The sequence below is a fragment of the Salmo salar genome, chromosome ssa07, assembly GCF_905237065.1.
Source record: "Salmo salar chromosome ssa07, Ssal_v3.1, whole genome shotgun sequence".
NCBI classification, from domain to species: Eukaryota; Metazoa; Chordata; class Actinopteri; order Salmoniformes; family Salmonidae; genus Salmo; species Salmo salar.
The window spans coordinates 6,578,831-6,598,411 of NC_059448.1; the positions used below are offsets into that span (position 1 = coordinate 6,578,831).

At 40.2% G+C, this 19,581-nt stretch overlaps 1 protein-coding gene across 1 annotated transcript; it reads right to left on the minus strand.

Moving 5' to 3' along the window:
- Positions 1-7,940: 7,940 nt before the first annotated feature.
- On the minus strand, positions 7,941-12,896 carry LOC106608508 (fatty acid-binding protein, intestinal). Its single transcript, XM_014206454.2, has 4 exons — positions 12,592-12,896; positions 10,993-11,165; positions 9,686-9,793; positions 7,941-9,132 (listed from the first exon to the last, which is right to left on the minus strand). The coding sequence occupies exons 1-4, from the start codon at positions 12,881-12,883 to the stop codon at positions 9,082-9,084; spliced, it is 624 nt and encodes a 207-aa protein (XP_014061929.2). The 5' UTR covers positions 12,884-12,896; the 3' UTR covers positions 7,941-9,081.
- Between the last annotated feature and the right edge of the window lie 6,685 nt (positions 12,897-19,581).

A 19,581-nucleotide genomic window follows, 5' to 3' on the forward strand; every position in this document is an offset into this window, starting at 1 on the left:
GCCAGATGTAGAGGTCCTGAGCTGGTGTTGTTACACGTGGTCTGCGTTTATGAGGCCGGTTGGGCCTGCTGCCAAATTCTCTAAAACGACATTGGAGGCGGCTTATGGTAAGGAAATTCACATTCATTTCTCTGGCAACAGCTCTGTTGGACGTTCCTGCATGCCAATTGCACGCTCCCTCAAAACTTGAGACATCTGTGGCATTGGGTTGTGTGACAACACAGCACATTTTAGTGTGCCATTTTATTGTCCCAAGCACAAAGTGCACCTGTGTAATTATCATGCTGTTTAATCAGCTTCTTGATATGCCACACCTGGCAGGTGGAAGAATTATCTTGGCGAAGGAGAAATGCTCACTAACAGGGATATAATCAAATTTGTCCACAAAATTTGAAAGAAATACGTTTTTGTGCATATGGAACATTTCTGGGATCTTTTAATTCAGCTCATGAAACATGGGACCAACACTTTACATGTTACGTTTCCATACTTTTTCAGTATAGTATTGTGTTCTGCTTTGTGTCCGGTACAACAGCCTAGTCTATCCAAGTCACACATATTAAGGTAGGCTTAAGGAGACACCTGCATTCATCCATATTGAGATCCATCCAGTGAAGCAGGAACCACTTTAAATCCTAGTCCAGATTTGACTTCAAATAATATTTGTTCGTTTTTTCAAATACTTTGACTGCTTGATTGAGCCTGCTAAGAGTGCTGGATATGGGCGGTTTGCACTTGTGGGATAATTCCATTGGTTCTATTGTGACAGGCAAGCTGCTCAAGTATTGGAAGAAAACAACTGCTATTTGAACCCAGGTATGCACCGATGCATCAATCTAAGTAACATAATACAAAAAAATGGTGTTCTCTTACGACCCCTCACAAGTGTCACGGGACTCCTCTGAAGGTAACCGGTATGGTTAAAAACATTTATGGAAGTATGGAGGTAGCTTTGTGCCTACACCAAAAAAATACTATATATATGTTTCCTGAGCTTTGTTATATCTCCTAAATATAGGACAGACACTTCAAAACCTTATTACTTATGATACATTTTTTGACTGTCTTTTTTGCCATTTATGAATGTGTTATTCAACACTGGCCTTCCATTAAATGCTACAGTGATCTGACCCTCGAGGAGTGGCCGGTAACACTTTATTTGGATAGTCCATCTGCTCTACAGACTATCTACAGACAAAGATTTCAACTAATTATCTACTAACCCTAACCCTAGCTCTAACCCTAACCTTAACCTTTATCCTAACCCTAAACTTAACCCTTACTCTTATTCTAAACCTAATCCTGAACTTAACCCTCATCCTTACTCTAAACCCTTACCCTAACCCTAACCTTAACCTTTATCCTAACCCTAAACTTAACCCTTACTCTTATTCTAAACCTAATCCTGAGCTTAACCCTCATCCTTACTCTAAACCCTTACCCTAACCCTAACCAATAGATTGTTGATAGTAGAGCGTCTACAGATGGACTATCCATGTATAGTGTGTACAACTGACCTTCCATTACATGCTACAGGAATCCGATCCTCAAGGAGTGGTGGTGTAAGTCAGAAGGTGTGTCCATGTATTTAATTTCAAAGTCAGAAATCGGGGGAAATCTACAATTTTAGGTCAATATTTGACAGTCTTTTCTATACAGAAAGTATGGGCTCATTTTCCAACCTCTGTGTTAAGCTCTAAAGAGTGGACAGTTCTGCTGATGTTCCAAGGGAAATGAAAGGGAAGTGAAATGTAAAGTTTCAGTGGGGACACTGCCATTATTTCAGAGTATAAAGCAGCTCTCTCTTCTGGCCGACAGAAACATTGCAGCTTTCACTTATGACGATCAAATTGTTATAGTGAGTTGAATGTGAATATTTTGTGTACGACATATTAGGCCGCATTTAGCAATGGGTCAAAAACAGAAAGTGTTATGTAATGTGCAAAAATAATTGATTGAAATCAGAACGTGCCGTTTACTAGACCATTTGATACCAGCAATTTAAGCAAATTACAGTTATTTATTTATTGCATTATTATTTTATTTATTTATCATAATATTTTTATTTCCTTTATTTAACTAGGCAAGTCAGTTAATAAGAACAAAATATTATTTACAATGACGGCCTACCCCGGCCTAACCCGGACGACTCTGGGCCAATTGTGCGCCGTCCTGTGATTCAGCCTGGATACTGCAGATAGATATCACAGACATCATTCTGAAATATGTTTTTTTTTTTTGGGGGGTACAATAGATTGAAAACCCACTAGAGAAGGCGACAATCTAAACAAAACAAACTCCAGAACAGCTGAACAGAACCCTGTTCTCCCCTCTCTAAGCTTCAGAACAGCTGAGCAGAACCCTGTTCTCCCCTCTCTAAGCTTCAGAACAGCTGAGCAGAACCCTGTTCTCCCCTCTCTAAGCTTCAGAACAGCTGAACAGAACCCTGTTCTCCCCTCTCTAAGCTTCAGAACAGCTGAGCAGAACCCTGTTCTCCCCTCTCTAAGCTTCAGAACAGCTGAACAGAACCCTGTTCTCCCCTCTCTAAGCTACAGAACAGCTGAGCAGAACCCTGTTCTCCCCTCTCTAAGCTTCAGAACAGACTGTCAAACTAACCCAGCCTCCCCAGAGACTTAGCCCCAGCAGACCATAGTCTCTAGAGTGGATTTAGGGCAGTGCCTGCTTTCAAAGCCGCCCCAGCCTGCAGTAGGTTAGCGTTGGATGATATCGGGGAGGCTGCTGGGGGTCTAGGCAGGGGGCTTCATTGGGCTGTTAATCGATGGCGATGCTAACCGTCCCTCAAGTTGGGGGGGTTTGGGGGGGAAATAATGCTCTTGCTAATGTGCCTAGACGCTAACATGCTATTGTGATAATGTTATAAGTCTGCGACTAACGTGTCAATGCAGGGGTTACGTCCCAATAATCTCTCCTTCCTCCTGAAGCGTGCACTCATTTACTACTCTTCACAAATGTAAAAGCTTTTGATTGAAGTGTACACTTCGGTGGAAAAGTACATTATTTCAAATCAATTCAAATTTTATTGGTCGCATACACATATTTAGCAGATGTTATTGCAAGTGTATCAAAATGATTGTATTCCTAGCTCCAACAGTGCAATAATATCTAACAATTCACAACAATACACACAAATCTAAAAGTAAAAGAATGGAATTTAGAAATATATAAAAATAAGGACGAGCAATGTCAGAGTCCGGAGAATAAATATGAATGAATGTATATATATATATATGTGTGATGGGATGTATAAATATTATGGACAGTATGTGGAAAGAATATTGTATATCTGTAGAACACATATGATATAATAGGTTATATACACCAATAGTTGAATAGGATGGACTTGACTACTACTACAGTACTACTACAGTGTGTAAACATTATTAAAGTCACCAGCGTTCCATTATTAAAGTGACCAGTGATTCCATGTCTATGTATATAGGGCAGCAGCCTCTAAGGTGCAGGGTTGAGTAACCGGGTGGTAGCCAGCTAGTGATGGCTATTTAACAGTCTGATGGCCTTGAGATAGAAGCTGTTTTTCAGTCTCTCGGTCCCAGCTTTGATGCACCTGTACTGACCTCGCCTTCTGGATGATAGTGAGGTGAACAGGCCATGGCTTGGGTGGCTACGAGGTCCTTGATGATATTCTTGGCTTTCCTGTGATATTGGGTGCTGCGGGCATCCTAGAGCGCAGGCAGTGTGCCCCCGGTGACGCGTTGGGCAGACCACACCACCCTCTGGAAAGCCATGCGGTTGCGGGCGGTGCAGTTGCCGTACCGTGCTCTGAGGATGCGGCGAGGGATGCCGTCTGGGCCAGCAGCCTTGCAAGGGTTAATCACATTTACATTTGATACTCACGTCAGCCACGGAGAATGAGAGCCCACAGTCCTCGGGAGCGGCCCATGTCGGTGGCACTGTGTTATCCTCAAAACGGACGAAGAAGGTGTTAAGCTTGTGCAGGAGCACAACCAAGGAATCCGGGGGTAAACTGTGCCTTTCTGGTAATGAACTTATGACCCAACTTCTACCATGAGCCATAGGTGGGTCCCAACTCCCATCCATCCCTAGGGTATCACAGCGATAACACATGAAGAGCATCACAGAGATAACACATGAAGAGCATCGCAGAGATAACACATGAAGAGCATCACAGAGATAACACATGAAGAGCATCACAGAGATAACACATGAAGAACATCACACAGATAACACATGAAGAACATCACATGTATACAACAGGGTTGTGGTCCATTGTTGTCAATTCCCTTTCATTCAGAAAGTAATTTGACATGTAAATCCTCCTAGAAAACGATGGACAATTAACTGGATTTCAGTTGAATTCCTGTATTGACTGAATTGACCACCACCCTGATATGCAGTAGAGATCAGGTGGTTGTGAGGGCATTGTCTAATTTGCTGAGGGATACAACAAGCATGGCTACTCAAACCGAAAGGCTCATGTCGCCATCTTGTGGACATAGAGGGTTGGAACATTAAGTTGGGTCGTTGTTCCTATGTTCATTATTTAAATAGATAATATGCCTTTTTTCAAACCATGGACTCATTTTCAAGTTCATCAAATACACTGAAGCACCTGCAAATGAATGATACATTGTCAATAAGCACAGCACAGATACCATATGACTTTCATGCCATTCAAAATGTCTAAATGTAGCCTACTGCAGAGTTCATTGAACTTTCTCAGCACATGACTGCAAGTCATGGTCATCATGTGGTTGGAAGTAAGAGCAATGTTTAACTCCTCCCTCACCACCACTAAACTGTTGTGAAAATATGAGACCTATAAAATGTAATCTTCATCAAATCGACATTATCATATCTTTATTACGACATCTTGATAACAGGTTGTTATTGTCCAGCTTTGATCTCAAAGTCCACTGATTCAAATTCCTAAAAAGTAGGCAGTGACATTTGAACAATGCCTTCAGAAAGTATGGTATTTCAAAGTGGTATTAAAATGGATTTAACTGGCATTTTAGTCAGTTATTTACACAAAATACTCTGTAATGTCAAAGTGGAAGAAAAATTCTATCATTTGTAAAAAATTCAAAATAAAATATTCAACCCCCTGAGTCAATACATGTTATACAACGGGTGGGTCCAATCCTGAATACTGATGGGTTAAAACTGCATTCTAGCTGGTGTCCATTCCACAAGTCACCACCAGATAAATCTATGACGTTAAAAATGTTATTTTCTCTTTTCCATCTGACTGCGCAATCCACTGTCTCATCAGCCCAGCCAGGCTATTTATAAACTTGATCTCCGCTATAAAAAGCATCTAGACATTATCTCATATTTCTATTATAACATTTAGTTTTCAACAGCGGTGATTTGTATAAACATTGTTGTCTGTCTCTCCGTTTCAATATTTAAATTCGATCTCCAGTTGTTGCATAGTAATGAATGTGTTGGGAGTCGGGATGAGACAGACCGGCAGGCAGCTTTTCTCACCCAGTCGAAATCATGAATCAGCATTATTTTTAGGGATACATAAAAATAAATATCAATAAAAAACAGGTCAAATGAATCAAAGTTCAGCTAGTTTGCAGTCTTTCCAGCTTCAGTTTGAAGTAATTGTGTTAGCTGTGTTGTTGGCTAGCTCCTCTGAACAACAAAGTCCTGACGAAAGAGCACATTTTCTACGCCAGGTGAGATTGAGCGTCATTTGCTCATTGTTATGGATGTATCCAAATAAATGTCACTAGAAAACAGCTTAAACAAATGCAAATGCATCTACTTTGTTGTTATTCTGGCTGCACTGTTCGACTTGGCTGTAAATTAGCCGTAGTTGGATAGCTAGCAAGCAAAGGATTTGAATGTTGCCAGCCAGTATGGCAATAGGACACTTAGAACGAATGACTGGGTCGCGTCTGGGACACATCCCTGGCAATGGAACAGATAGAAAGAACAAATGGCCAGGTTGGATACGACCCTAGATTTGTGTCGGGACTATATCTTGTCGAAGGATGAAATAGTGTGAATAAATTCCTAAAAATTATCATCAGACTGAACCAGGTTTTCCTCTGGAATTTTGCCTGTGCATTGCCCTATTACGTATCTTTTTATCATAGAAAAACCTAGTTCTTGCCAATGACAAGCATACCTATAACATGATGCAGTCACCACCATGCTTGAAAATATGAAGAGTGGTACTCAGTGATGTGTTGTGTTGGATTTGTCCCAAACATAGCCTCATTATTGTTATTTTATTGTGTTCCTTTTTTTGGGTCTTTTTTTTTTACTTTAGTTTTGCATTGTTGGTTAAGGGCTTGTAAGTAAGCATTTCATGGTAAGGTCTACACCTGTTGTATTCGGCACATGTGACAAAAACAATTTGATTTGATTTTGTATTCAGGACACGAACTTCATTTCTTTGCCACATTTTTTGCAGTATTACTTTAGTGCCTTTTGCAAACAGGAAGCATGTTTTGGAATATTTGTATTATGTACCAGCTTCCTTCTTTTCACTCTGTCATTTAGGTTAGTATTGTGGAGTAACTACAATGTTGTTGATCCATCCTCACTTTTCTCCTGTCACAGCCATTAAACTCTGTAACTGTTTTAAAGTCACCATTGGCCACATGTTGAAATCCCTGAGTGGTTTCCTTCCTCTCCGGCAACTGAGTTAAGAAGGACGCCTGTATCTTTGTAGTGAATTACACTCATCCAAAGTGTAATTCCTAATACCATTCTCAAAGGGCTGTTCAATGTCAGCTTTAAAGAAAAATCTTTACCAATCTACCAATTTGTGCCCTTCTTTGCAAAATATTGGAAAACCTCCCTGGTCTTTGTGGTTGAATCTGTGTTTGAAATTCACTGCTCGACTGAGGGACCTTACAGATAATTGTGTGAGGTACAGAGATGCAGTAGTCATTCAAAAATCATCTTAAACACTATTATTGCACAGAGTGAGTCCATGAAACTTATTATGTGACTTGTTATGCAGATTTGTACTATTTAGGCTTGCCATAACAAAGGGGTTGAATACTTAATGACTCAAGACATTTCAGCTTTTCATTTTTAATGAATTTGTAAAAAAAAATTGAAACGTCATTCCACTTTGACATTATGGGGTATTGTGTGTAGGCTAATCTCAATTTAATCAATTTTAAATAAAGGCTGTAACACAACAACAAAAAGTCAAGGGGTGTGAATACTTTCTGAAGCCACTGTAGATACCTATGTAGGCAACAGAGCTTATTGATGTATCTAGCAACACAATAAACTGTTAGAATGTTAAAGACTATTAAATGTGTAGATTTTAAAGGGGCAATCTCCAATTGAAAATGAGGACCCCGCCTCTGTTTTGGTAAAAAGCTGAGGGAAGGGCCTGGAGTAGTTTATCCACTCTGAAATTCATAGACAGAGCAATGTTTATAAACTGATGGGGTTAGACAGTTGAAAGAAGCTCATGAGGCTTTTAGAAGTTATATTCTTAAAGAATCAATGGGTATATACCATTAATAAGTTTACAAAAATAAAACAGATGTAACAACTGCAGATTGCCCCTTTTAAAGTTACATTAATATTCTGGAGAAGCCCTCTCCGACATCTTGTCGACCTTCTCACTGTCTTGGATTGTCTTTTCAGGGGTGTTTTGAGGAATCAGTCTATTTTTTGTCAGTGTTACCAACAATCTCCTAATGATTTGTCAAAACACTTCAACGTGAAGGTCCACATAGTGCTGTCATAATAATGGTAGAGACTAGACGATGATAGAAATTGTCATGACAGATTATGTCAGTTCAGGACAATTGACTCCTGAGCTAAATAACAGCTTGTATCGTGATACGACTTATTTATGACACTTTTACATTGGCCAATGATGGAGGCTTCACGTAAAGTATGATAACAAATCTCACAGTGACATTTTCAAAAAATCATGCAGGCATATACAATTCACTGGAACATTAAAGTATTTTTATTGTGCAAGACCAATTATTTAAAAAAAAAAGTTTAGTATAAAAGGACACCTGTTAAATGTACACCAAAGATGACAAATCCCTTTCTGGATTCAGTGGAGAGTTTAATCTTGATTGTTCAAAGGTTGTAGTCACTCTGGAAGTATATCAGCCAACATAATGTTCCTTGCTTTATGAATTTATGGAGGGTCTTAGTGGGCCACTCTGTGGAATTGCTATTCATTTACTAGAGGGGCTATGTCATAAACCCTCAAAGTTCTAGAATGGAGATGGAAATGGTAGCCATATTGGTCAGGTAGAAATCCAAACCAGTCTAATTGGAATGAATGGCAGTCGAGGCATAATCCAGATTTGTTTCATGCAGGAAAATAAAAGTAAGGCATGTGATATATCAGAAATTGTGTAATATAATTACAAACTAAAATATTGTCATATAATTATAAACACCGTTTATACTTGTTTTATACAAATGTTTTGTATAAATAGCTTCTAAAATACATGTAAACAGACCATAAATGTCTAAATGTTTATTTTCTTTGAAAGCTGTGAGTGCTTTTATATGATACAATATCAGTACTTGTTGCATTTACAACTAAGTCCTTTCATCATCTGATTTCAACCACTGTATCGCTGTGGATTGATTGCATTGTTTCAATGGAATATTGGCAGTTAATTTGAAAAATTGATGGAATCATTCCTCGAAAATTGGCTGGCTAGATAGCTAACAAACATACCAGTGCAGAAACGTTCTTAAAATTCATTATTTTACACAATATCTTATCACAGCACTGGCAAACCGTGGTTGATCAACTTCCTGACCAAAATAGCTAACCTTTATACCGTCATAAGAATGTTCATGACCATTCCAGTATTCTAATTCTTCATTCTGTGGTCCACACCTTCTTAAGGGCTCTTCAGCGGGTGATACGGTCTTCATCCAATAGTGAACTATTGGAGCTATTTTTTGGGGGTACATGGGGTTTAGAGAATGAGGGGAAGGCACTGCAAATTTTGACTTATACTTTAAATTTGGCACCTGAGCCAAAGTCTTGCCACATATTCTTAAGGTTAGAAAAAACGTAATGGTATGTGAGATAGAAATTCATCATGAATCCCTTTAAGCCTTCTTGAAAATCCTCTTGGCATCCACTCCATCGTAGTTATAGCTCTGTTGGAGAGAGAGTCCATAATCAATGTAAAAAGGTTGCCATTTTCATTGAAATAGAAGTACCAGCACAGTGAGTACACCAGAGACTACAATATGAATCTTGATATGATTACAATGCTTATGCAGTTATAACAATAATATTGGTAATGTTTCAGTAGGACAAATGTTCATTCATAAGCATTAATATACTGTATAGGTGGCGTATATACATGTTATAAACATTTATCTGCATTTATGTACATTTTTATGCATTAGCATTTATAACCTTTTAGATTGTAAAAGTTAAAATGATTTCTAATGGCTTATTTGATTTGATTTGATTCATGCTCACAGTCAACAAGACTGGATTATGCAGAAGGTAACAGTTACGAGAAAAAATATACTACATTCAATTGCAAAAAGTCGGGGAAAAAAGTCAAAATTAAAGATTTAAGAACTCACATTTGGTTATTAAAAACATATCACTTCAAGTTATTCTGGTATAAAGTGGTACAACACTATAAAGATAATTTCAAAAGATAAAGATACATGATGTGGGTTTTTCCACACTGACCTGTACTAGCTCTCCTCCCACCAGGGCCCGAGTGGTGGTCAGCACCTTACTGTTGTCTTTCCTGGTGAATTTACCCTTCAACACATCTCCATCCATCTCCCAGGCACCCTGTGGGACAGATAGGGTTAACGGTGTCGACTGTAATGTACGTCGCTCGTAGACATTATATATGCTCAAATCACCCATTGTTATCGATGCATGGGTTAAACAGTATCTTGAGATAAGATATATCTAGGGCATAAGTCGATTCAAACAAATGGCTAGCCAAACATGAGCTAATAAAGAAATGGCTAGCCAACCATGAGCTTATAAAGAAATGGCTAGCCAACCATGAGCTTATAAAGAAATGGCTAGCCAACAATGAGCTTATAAAGAAATGGCTAGCCAACCATGAGCTTATAAAGAAATGGCTAGCCAACAATGAGCTTATAAAGAAATGGCTAGCCAACCATGAGCTTATAAAGAAATGTCTAGCCAACCACGAGCTTATAAAAAAATGGCTAGCCAACCACGAGCTTATAAAGAAATGGCTAGCCAACCACGAGCTTATATAAAAAATGGCTAGCCAACCACGAGCTTATAAAGAAATGGCTAGCCAAACATGAGCTTATAAAAAATGGCTAGCCAAACATGAGCTTATAAAGAAATGGCTAGCCAAACATGAGCTTATAAAGAAATGGCTAGCCAACCATGAGATTGTAAAGAAATGGCTAGCCAAACATGAATTTATACAGCAAATATACATATATTCATTGTAAACTTATTCTAATGGGTTACTCTATATGGACTAAATCTCCAAAACACTTTTACAGTGTACAGTCATGCATAGGTCACTGCCAGACTTCAGAAGGCTTACATCGTATAACCGGTTGTAGCCTGGTTCCTCTCTAGGTTTTTTCCTAGGTTTTTGGCCTTTCTAGGGAGTTTTTCCTAGGGAGTTTTTCCTAGCCACCGTGCTTCTTTCACATGCTTTGCTTGCTGTTTGGGGTTTTAGGCTGGGTTTCTGTACAGCACTTTGAGATATCAGCTGATGTACGAAGGGCTATATAAATAAATTTGATTTGATTTGATTTGATTTGTAAATGGTCAAATCTTCCAACTCCATTATCAGCACAATTTCCACTTTTTCTGAGCATGACAACAGTTTAGCAGAAGTAGAAGTAATTTGAAGCAGAAGTAATTTGGAGGATTTACATTTTATGAAGGCTTTATGACTTGGTTTAGATTTCAATCTCTACAACTGTCTGTTGGATACTGTGTACGATAGCCTACTAAAATAAGTCTAGGTTGAAAGAGTTGAAACATACTGAGACTTCGGTGCCGTCGGCCAGTGCATAGTCAAACTGTACGCCCAGGGTGAAGTCGATGTCTTTGTTACGGAAGGTGCTGGATTCCTTGATGTGGAACTTGTCTCCTGTCTGCTCGATGATAACCTTGAGGTTGTCATGTTCAGCTAACTTCCTCTTCATCACATTGATGCCTGTTGGAAAATGCAGTAGATTGAGTGTTGTAGATGAGGCGTGGGTCTGAGTCTCTTGGGGTAATGGCTAAATTGCTGGATATATAGAGTGTTGTAGATGAGGCGTGGGTCTGAGTCTCTTGGGGTAATGGCTAAATTGCTGGATATATAGAGTGTTGTAGATGAGGCGTGGGTCTGAGTCTCTTGGGGTAATAGCTAAATTGCTGGATATATAGAGTGTTGTAGATGAGGCGTGGGTCTGAGTCTCTTGGTGTAAATACTAAATTGCTGGATATATAGAGTGTTGTAGATGAGGCGTGGGTCTGAGTCTCTTGGTGTAAATACTAAATTGCTGGATATATAGAGTGTTGTAGATGAGGCGTGGGTCTGAGTCTCTTGGTGTAAATACTAAATTGCTGGATATATAGAGTGTTGTAGATGAGGCGTGGGTCTGAGTCTCTTGGTGTAAATACTAAATTGCTGGATATATAGAGTGTTGTAGATGAGGCGTGGGTCTGAGTTTCTTGGTGTAAATACTAAAGTGCTGGATAGATAGTAAAGGTTCAAGCCCAAAGTTGGGATACTAAACATGTTTTATTCACATTGTGTTTACGTACTTAAGAATTGTAAACTGCAGGAGTTATCAATTAAGTCCAAGGTCCAATTTGCTAATTTATTCATATTAACTGTCTGGAAATGGTGCGCGTCCGTCACCATAATATTACCCATTAGACCCTACCTAGATCACAAAAAAGCTTGTGCTTGTTGACAAGCTTTTAAAATGGCAACAGCCAAGAGCTATTATTATAGCTGTGCTGCAATACAGCACGCCTCTGACTGGTAACTCACATATACTCAAACAAGCCACAGGATCAAAGATTACCTCAAAACCAACACAGTCACACACAACATACCAACACTTGCTTTATAAATCCTATATGACACAGTCAGACTTATAGGATGATAATATAAATCTGAATTTTTTTTTAACCTTGGCAAGTCAGTTAAGAACAAATTCTTATTTTCAATGACAGCCTAGGAACAGTGGGTGAACAGTCTTGTTCAGGGGTAGAACAACAGATTTGTACCTTGTCAGCTCGGGGATTTGAACTTGCAACCTTTCAGTTACTAGTCCAAAACTCTAACCACAAGGCTACACTGCCACCCCAGTATCACATATACAGTATCGTATCAGATGATACTATAAATCTGACAGTATCATATAAGATGATACTTTAAGTCTGACAGTATCATATAGGATGATACTATAAGTCTGACAGTAGCTTATACCATTGATGTAAGTGCTGATCATACCAAGCCACATTGGAAATATAATCCTTCATTAAGAAGTGCAACATCACCTTTCATAAAACACAGACACACACACATACAGTACACACACACATGCACATACACATTGCACACATCCACACACACACCGACTCACCCATCTGCTCCATGAACTTGTCATAGTTCTCGTTGCGTTCAACTTTCCAGGTACCGTTGAATGCCATGTCTACGGTGAGCAGTGGTACTACTGTGGCAGGACTGTGGGACTGAGAATGCCCGTTTGCCTCCCTTTTTATAGAGGCCCCAGTTGGCTCTTCTTTATCTAACTGATTATCTGTCTGCTGATGTGGCCATTTAAAGCTGATGTCAAATATAGGGCGATTACTGCACGGCCTCAAGGATACAAAGATAAATGGCCAAGGGCAACTCCCTCCCCATGGCTGGCACATGGACAATGTATCACTGTTCTATTTCAGAAGAGAAAAGCATTAGTTTATAGGACTCTCCTTGGCATATTTCCCAGGGGACCTCTCTCTGTGTCTGTCTGTGTCCAGCATGACAATGAGCCCCTAATGAACCGCTCATTGATGGTGGGAGAGTTCTAGCGTTTTTAATTGGGCTGACAGAATTCGCCCCACTACTAGAAGGTTTTTTTGTAGTTCATGATACAAAGTCGATGCGTAAATTGTAGACTGATATTTTCAGTGTATTCTCACGGTCAATTTTACAGAGGAGATTTTGTGCCCTTGTAACTGGCATACTTTATCAATGAGAACAACGGAGGAATATTGTTACTTAGTTCCCACTTACCATTGCCAATTAGCTCACTGCGTTGAGATTAGATACTGTCGGCCTCCTGGAAAAACCTTGTATCTCCATAAAGGAAACTTTTCATTAATTGATTGCCATATAGTCAAAGGAAATTAATTTTGAATAACTTTAGGTTATATCCTGCCTGTTTGGCCCTGTCCGGGGGTATCATCGGATGGGGCCGCAGTGTCTTCTGATCCCTCCTGTCTCAGCCTCCAGTATTTATGCTGCAGTAGTTTATGTGTCGGGGGGCTAGGGTCAGTCTGTTACATCTGGAGTATTTCTCTTGTCTTATCCGGTGTCCTGTGTGAATTTAAATATGCTCTCTCTAATTCTCTCTTTCTCTCTTTCTTTCTTTCTCTCGGAGGACCTGAGCACTAGGACCATGCCTCAGGACTACCTGGCATGATGACTCCTTGCTGTCCCCAGTCCACCTGGCCGTGCTGCTGCTCCAGTTTCAACTGTTCTGCCTGCGGCTATGGAACCCTGACCTGTTCACCGGACGTGCTTGTTGCACCCTCGACAACTACTTTGATTATTATTATTTGACCATGCTGGTCATTTATGAACATTTTAACATCTTGACCATGTTCTGTTATAATATCCACCCGGCACAGCCAGAAGAGGACTGGCCACCCCTCATAGCCTGGTTCCTCTCTAGGTTTCTTCCTAGGTTTTTGGCCTTTCTAGGGAGTTTTTCCTAGGGAGTTTTTCCTAGCCATCGTGCTTCTTTCACATGCATTGCTTGCTGTTTGGGGTTTTAGGCTGGGTTTCTGTACAGCACTTTGAGATATCAGCTGATGTACGAAGGGCTATATAAATAAATTTGATTTTGATTTGATTTGATTTATGTGTGTCTGAAACCTTCAAACCCTACTTGCAATTTATGTTTTCAAAAGAAATCTAAATAAATAGAGACACAAGCTTTTTCCAGGGTGTCGATGATAGTGGCGTAGTACACCATGAAAGCCATGTAAAACAGGGACAACCAGGGTAATAAAGAATCCTCGGGTGTGGCTCATACGCCAGATGCTATACTGATGTCACAAATGATAAGTCTTTATGTCCTTACAACAAGTCGCCAGTACTTGAACTTTCCACGAGTCTTCTTTTGCACGCCACGTTATCAAACCCCTTTGGAATTATGGGTAGTATTCAACAGTTCATTTAAAGGAGGTCAGTTCAGGTAACATAATGTAACTGCTTACATTCAGTCAAAGATAATCACTGATAACCATATGGGATGGCTTATTCCAACGTACAAAAGTACCCTACGACCGTAAGGCGCTACAGAGGGTAGTGCATACGGCCCAGTACATCACTGGGGCCAAGATTCCTGCCATCCAGGACCTCTATACCAGGCGGTGTCAGAGGAAGGCCCTAAAAATTGTAAAAGACACCCTAGTCATAGATTGTTCTCTCTGCTACCGCATGGCAAGCGGTACCGGAGGACCAGGTCTAGGTCCAAGAGGCTTCTAAACAGCTTCTACCCCAAAGCCATAAGACTCCTGAACATCAAATCAAATGGCTACCCAGACTATTTGCATTTGATTTGATTTGATTTGATTGACAGCATTCTTCATAAAAACTGAAGTCTCAGTGTGAAATGTGTCTATACCAGAAATGTACATAATGGAAATATCAACATGTGGTTGTTGTTATGAAATACTAATGTACTGCTTATTAAAGTGTTATGTATGGATTATGATTGTGTTATGAAGTCCTTATCTAGGTGCCCTTCAACAATACTCATGCAGTAATACAAATACAATAACTACACTACTAAAGTCCTTTTTACTGAGGCCCTATCAACTTTAATAATTTAGGTCCGTTTTGTAACCTGTAACATTAACTTTCCCACACATCTAACATTGCCATGGCATGCTATGTTTACTGTACAACACAGGAGGTTGGGTGGCACCTTAATTGGGGAGGATGGGCTCGTGGTAATGGCTCTAGTGGAATAGTGGAAAGGTATCAAATACATTAAATACATGGTTTCCATGTGTTTAATGCCGCGTTCCATTTGCTCTGTTCCAGCCATTAATGTGAGCCGTCCTTCCCTCAGCAGCCTCCACTGATGTACAATGTCATACATGCGTATGTCTTGAGTTCCTCAATGAGTGAAGACAAAATTGTAAATCAAAGAGGCACTGATCAAGTGTTATTGACCTCAGTTATCAAATCAAGGACTGATTTAGACTATTCTCTGAGAATCATCTCAGGCCGTTGTAACAACATGTGTGCAATACCATGGGATGTTTTACTTTTTATCTCAGCGCAAATGTCAAAAGCCACCAAAAAAAGTTTCTATGATGTGAATTACTGTTTGATAAAAAAAAGAACTAATCTTTATTTCGGCGTACCGAATGTCTCTCACTCACTCACTCACTCACTCACTCACTCACTCACTCACTCACTCACTCACTCACTCACTCACTCACTCACTCACAATTTCCAAAAGAATAAAGACATTTCAAATGTCATATTATTAATATATACAGTGCTGTCACGATGTGCAAATAGTGAAAGTACAATGCCCCACTGTGTCCTCTCTGTTTAGGGCCAAATAGCATTCTAGTTTGCTCTGTTTTTTTTGTTCATTCTTTCCAATGTGTCAAGTCATTATCTATTTGTTTGGGTCTAATCTAATCTCCCTCTCTCTGTCTCTCTCTGGTCACCATGGGGACATAAGTTACTACAATCAAACATTTCTTGTAAAGCATGTCCACAATAACAAAATGACTCACTAATGCAGGGTTGTTCATTATTATTATTCTAATTCATTATTAATGGTTACTTATTTCCCATCTTCTTCCAGTGGAATCAGTTTCTCTCATTAGAAAAAAGCAAGTCTGCCTTGACCGTTGTCCCGGCAACATGTCTAGCTGTGTCATTAGATTCATTTGTAACAAACACATCAGGACAGAGAGGACATCAGCACTTTGTCAGCTGCCATTTGTGATAACGCACTTGCAATAGACAACCGTACAAATTACTTTTATATGTTTATTTAACCTTTAAATAAAGGGGTTCACTACAGCTCAAATAAGTCCATGATGATCCTAAAGGTGACGTTGTGGAGTTAGAAAGGACTCATGCACTCCACACTTGGAGGCCTGAATACCAGTTAGTTTACTGTTATTAAGATCTCTTTGTACAAAATAATATGTATGAATTCATATCCAAACCGTAAGTATCAGTAGTACCTCTGGGGATGAATCTGTACGGTCATTGGGCATAAAGTCCCACACATTCTCATTTAAAAAAAAAAAAACACACATTTGGAAAGTTCTGGGTGATCTTTTACAATCTCTTTTTTTTTCCCCTAACGGCATAGTATGGCCATTCCCCTTACAAATACATAAACACACAAGCATACACAAGGTGACCAGAGACCAGATCATGGATGGCATCCAGCTCCCTGTGGAACAGCATGCCATCTAGTGGCCCACTGAGATCTTACATGTTCACTTATTTCCTTTACTGTGATAATAACAGGAACATATAATCACTATTGCAGTAGTGATCTGGGGGGGTGGGCTGTATGTTTCAAGCGTCTCAGAGTAGGAGATTTAGGATCAGTTTTGTCATTTAAATCACAGTTGATAAGATTTGATTGACAGGACGGGTCTGATACTAGATTAGCTTTCCTATTTGATACCCACGGCCCCTGGTCCAATATGATTTTACAATTAGAAAACGTTTACAAGGAAAACCTTGCACTGTATATTCTTAGTACAAACCTCAGTTGTACGCCTAATAAACCACACATAAAGACAAGCAGTCATAATTAAACAGTCATAACTAGCCAATGGCAATGCGGATTACACAGTGAGCAGACCAGAAGCAGCTGGTTCATAAAAATAAAAAATAACAACTTTGTACTGCCCCCAAAAATACCTAAAATGGTCCTCGGGAGTAATTGAAAGTCAATATTATTGAGACGCGGCAATGAGGCAACATTTACATGTCTAAAGAGCCTTGTATAGTATAGAGAGCTGGTATTCAGTCACTCTGACACGGGAGTACACGAAGAGCGAAGAGGCAAAACGAATGACAGAACGTTGACAAAACAGCGGAAACTTCACGCTGACTGAGAAACAGTGTTTCCCTGAGAGGAAATGGGTTAATTGATCAAAATGAGGGCAAAATTTACCTAGAGCAACAGTAACCAATGCAGGCAAAATGTGGGTAGTGTTAACAGAAAAAAAAAGACTTTCTCGCTGGTATTGCAAATCTCCAACCTTAGTGTTTTAGCTTCAGTGATTTACGTACACTGGCAAATGGGTCAGGGGTACGTTTGATAGCATGTGACAAAAAAAAAAGGAAGGCAGAAATGTTCATATAAGAACAAGTGTACATTGTAATTGCCGTTACCCAATAAGACACTTTCTCACATCATATAACCGAACCCTGTCCAGTGTCATTTCAGTAGCCACTTGGGGTTTTGAGGAGTTGCTGGTCCTCCTTCTCTACTCCCGTCTCCCATCTTTAGCAGTGTCCCCTTCCATATTTATTTTCCAACGTCGACGGTGCGTACCAACTCTGAGAGGGGGATTACACGCCTGGCTTGGCCTACATCCTACAGGCCCCGTCAGGACTGGCTCTGCCACCCACTGCAGGGCCCGCAGGTTATGGGCTACCAGCATGGTTCGTCTGTGGGGTGGCAAATGAACCGGGACCAGGCGCCACACATCACTCCTACAGCAGCCTGAAACACCCTGGCTCCACCCCACCCCTGTCTTTCACATCATTGCCCTCTCATGTCTTTATACTGTACAGCAGACTCCACAGCAACCCTACTCTGGCCCTAGGCACTGAACATCTACCTCTCCCTAGCTTTTGCACAGAATCTCTCAAATAGCATCCCTACATTGGTTAATTTCTTCTCTCAACAGTAGGACTATAACTCTATTTCGTTGGTTCATTTCTTCTCTCAACTATAGAACTCAAACTTCATTTCATTGTGTGGAGGTCTAAACCGACAAGAAAAATGACTAAATTAACCTGAGAGGACAATCTGTGCCTGTGTTATAAATATAGAACTGTATGACTCGGTGTGTTGTGCACTACAAGGAATCATATTACAGAGCAAGCATGTGTCATTTCAATTACAACTGGTAGAGTACACACAAAAAGCCTCCACTGAGAGTTGAAAAAAAAAACTGAGTTTATAGAGGAGGCAATTGTAGGTAAGCACACTGAAGTCACTGAGTTGGTACGATGACACGGCATGAGAGGGTTTTTGTCCCAGACTGCAATGAGGTAAAAATACAAACCAGCGGGACTAAACATAGTCTTTATAAACCAGTAACGGTGCCTCGCAGAAAAATATCAACAATGCTTCTCTGTTTCAGCCTTATGGCTTCTGTAACTGCCACCTGTGACAGGTGGTTAGGAACAGGTAATGCAGTTTCCTGAGTGACTCTCAAAATCTTGTTGTCATTACACACGACAGTTCTGATTGATATGTTGTATACGTGAGCATCGTTTAGCTGGTTCGGTTCGGTTGGTGACTTATGCTTGTGTGGTGAGTAACCCTGTCTGAGACTTATACTATTTCCCAGAGCGTATGTCTAGGCACGGTCTTGTGGTGCATATGAGACCCATGTTGGAACCCAGTGGGTCACATTGGTGCCGTCAGCTGGATGGGGCTCTCCGCAAGAAGGAGGGCTTGAAAGGAAGTGACACGTGTGTTGGAACCCAGTCAGTCACATGCTGTTTGTATCTAAATGACTGACTGGAAATAAACAATCATCACATCTTATTATTAGCTGAAGTATGTTCCTCCCTAACAGAGGGACATGCAGTATGAATTACTCTATTTAACATACGAGCAACAAAGTAAGAGTTATCATGATTACTATATGAGCTGGTACAGTTAACCCTGAGTTACAGTTAACCTCTGAGCTACAGTTAACCCTGAGTTACAGTTAACCCCGACGGGGTTAAAGGTGAGGTACAGCAACCCCTGAGCTACAGTTAACCCTGAGCTACAGTTACCCCTGAGTTACAGTTAACCCCGACGGGGTTAAAGGTGTGGTACAGCAACCCCTGAGCTACAGTTAACCCTGAGCTACAGTTAACCATGAATTAAAGTTACCCCTGACCTACAGTTAACCCTGAGCTACAATTACCCCTGAACTACAGTTACCCCTGAGCTACAGTTAACCCTGAGCTACAGTTACCCCTGAGCTACAGTTACCCCTGAGCTACAGTTACCCCTGAGCTACAGTTAACCCTGAGCTACAGTTACCCCTGAGCTACAGTTAACCCTGAGCTACAGTTACCCCTGAGCTACAGTTAACCCTGAGCTACAGTTACCCCTGAACTA

Coding starts and splice junctions, on each gene's coding strand:
- LOC106608508 (XM_014206454.2), bottom strand. CDS start 12,883: ATGTGCCAGCCATGGGGAGGGAGTTGCCCTTGGCCATTTATCTTTGTA. Junction 11,166..12,591: donor CAAGTTCATGGAGCAGATGG/GTGAGTCGGTGT, acceptor ATTTTCCAACAG/GCATCAATGTGATGAAGAGG. Junction 9,794..10,992: donor CCGACGGCACCGAAGTCTCA/GTATGTTTCAAC, acceptor TCTGTCCCACAG/GGTGCCTGGGAGATGGATGG.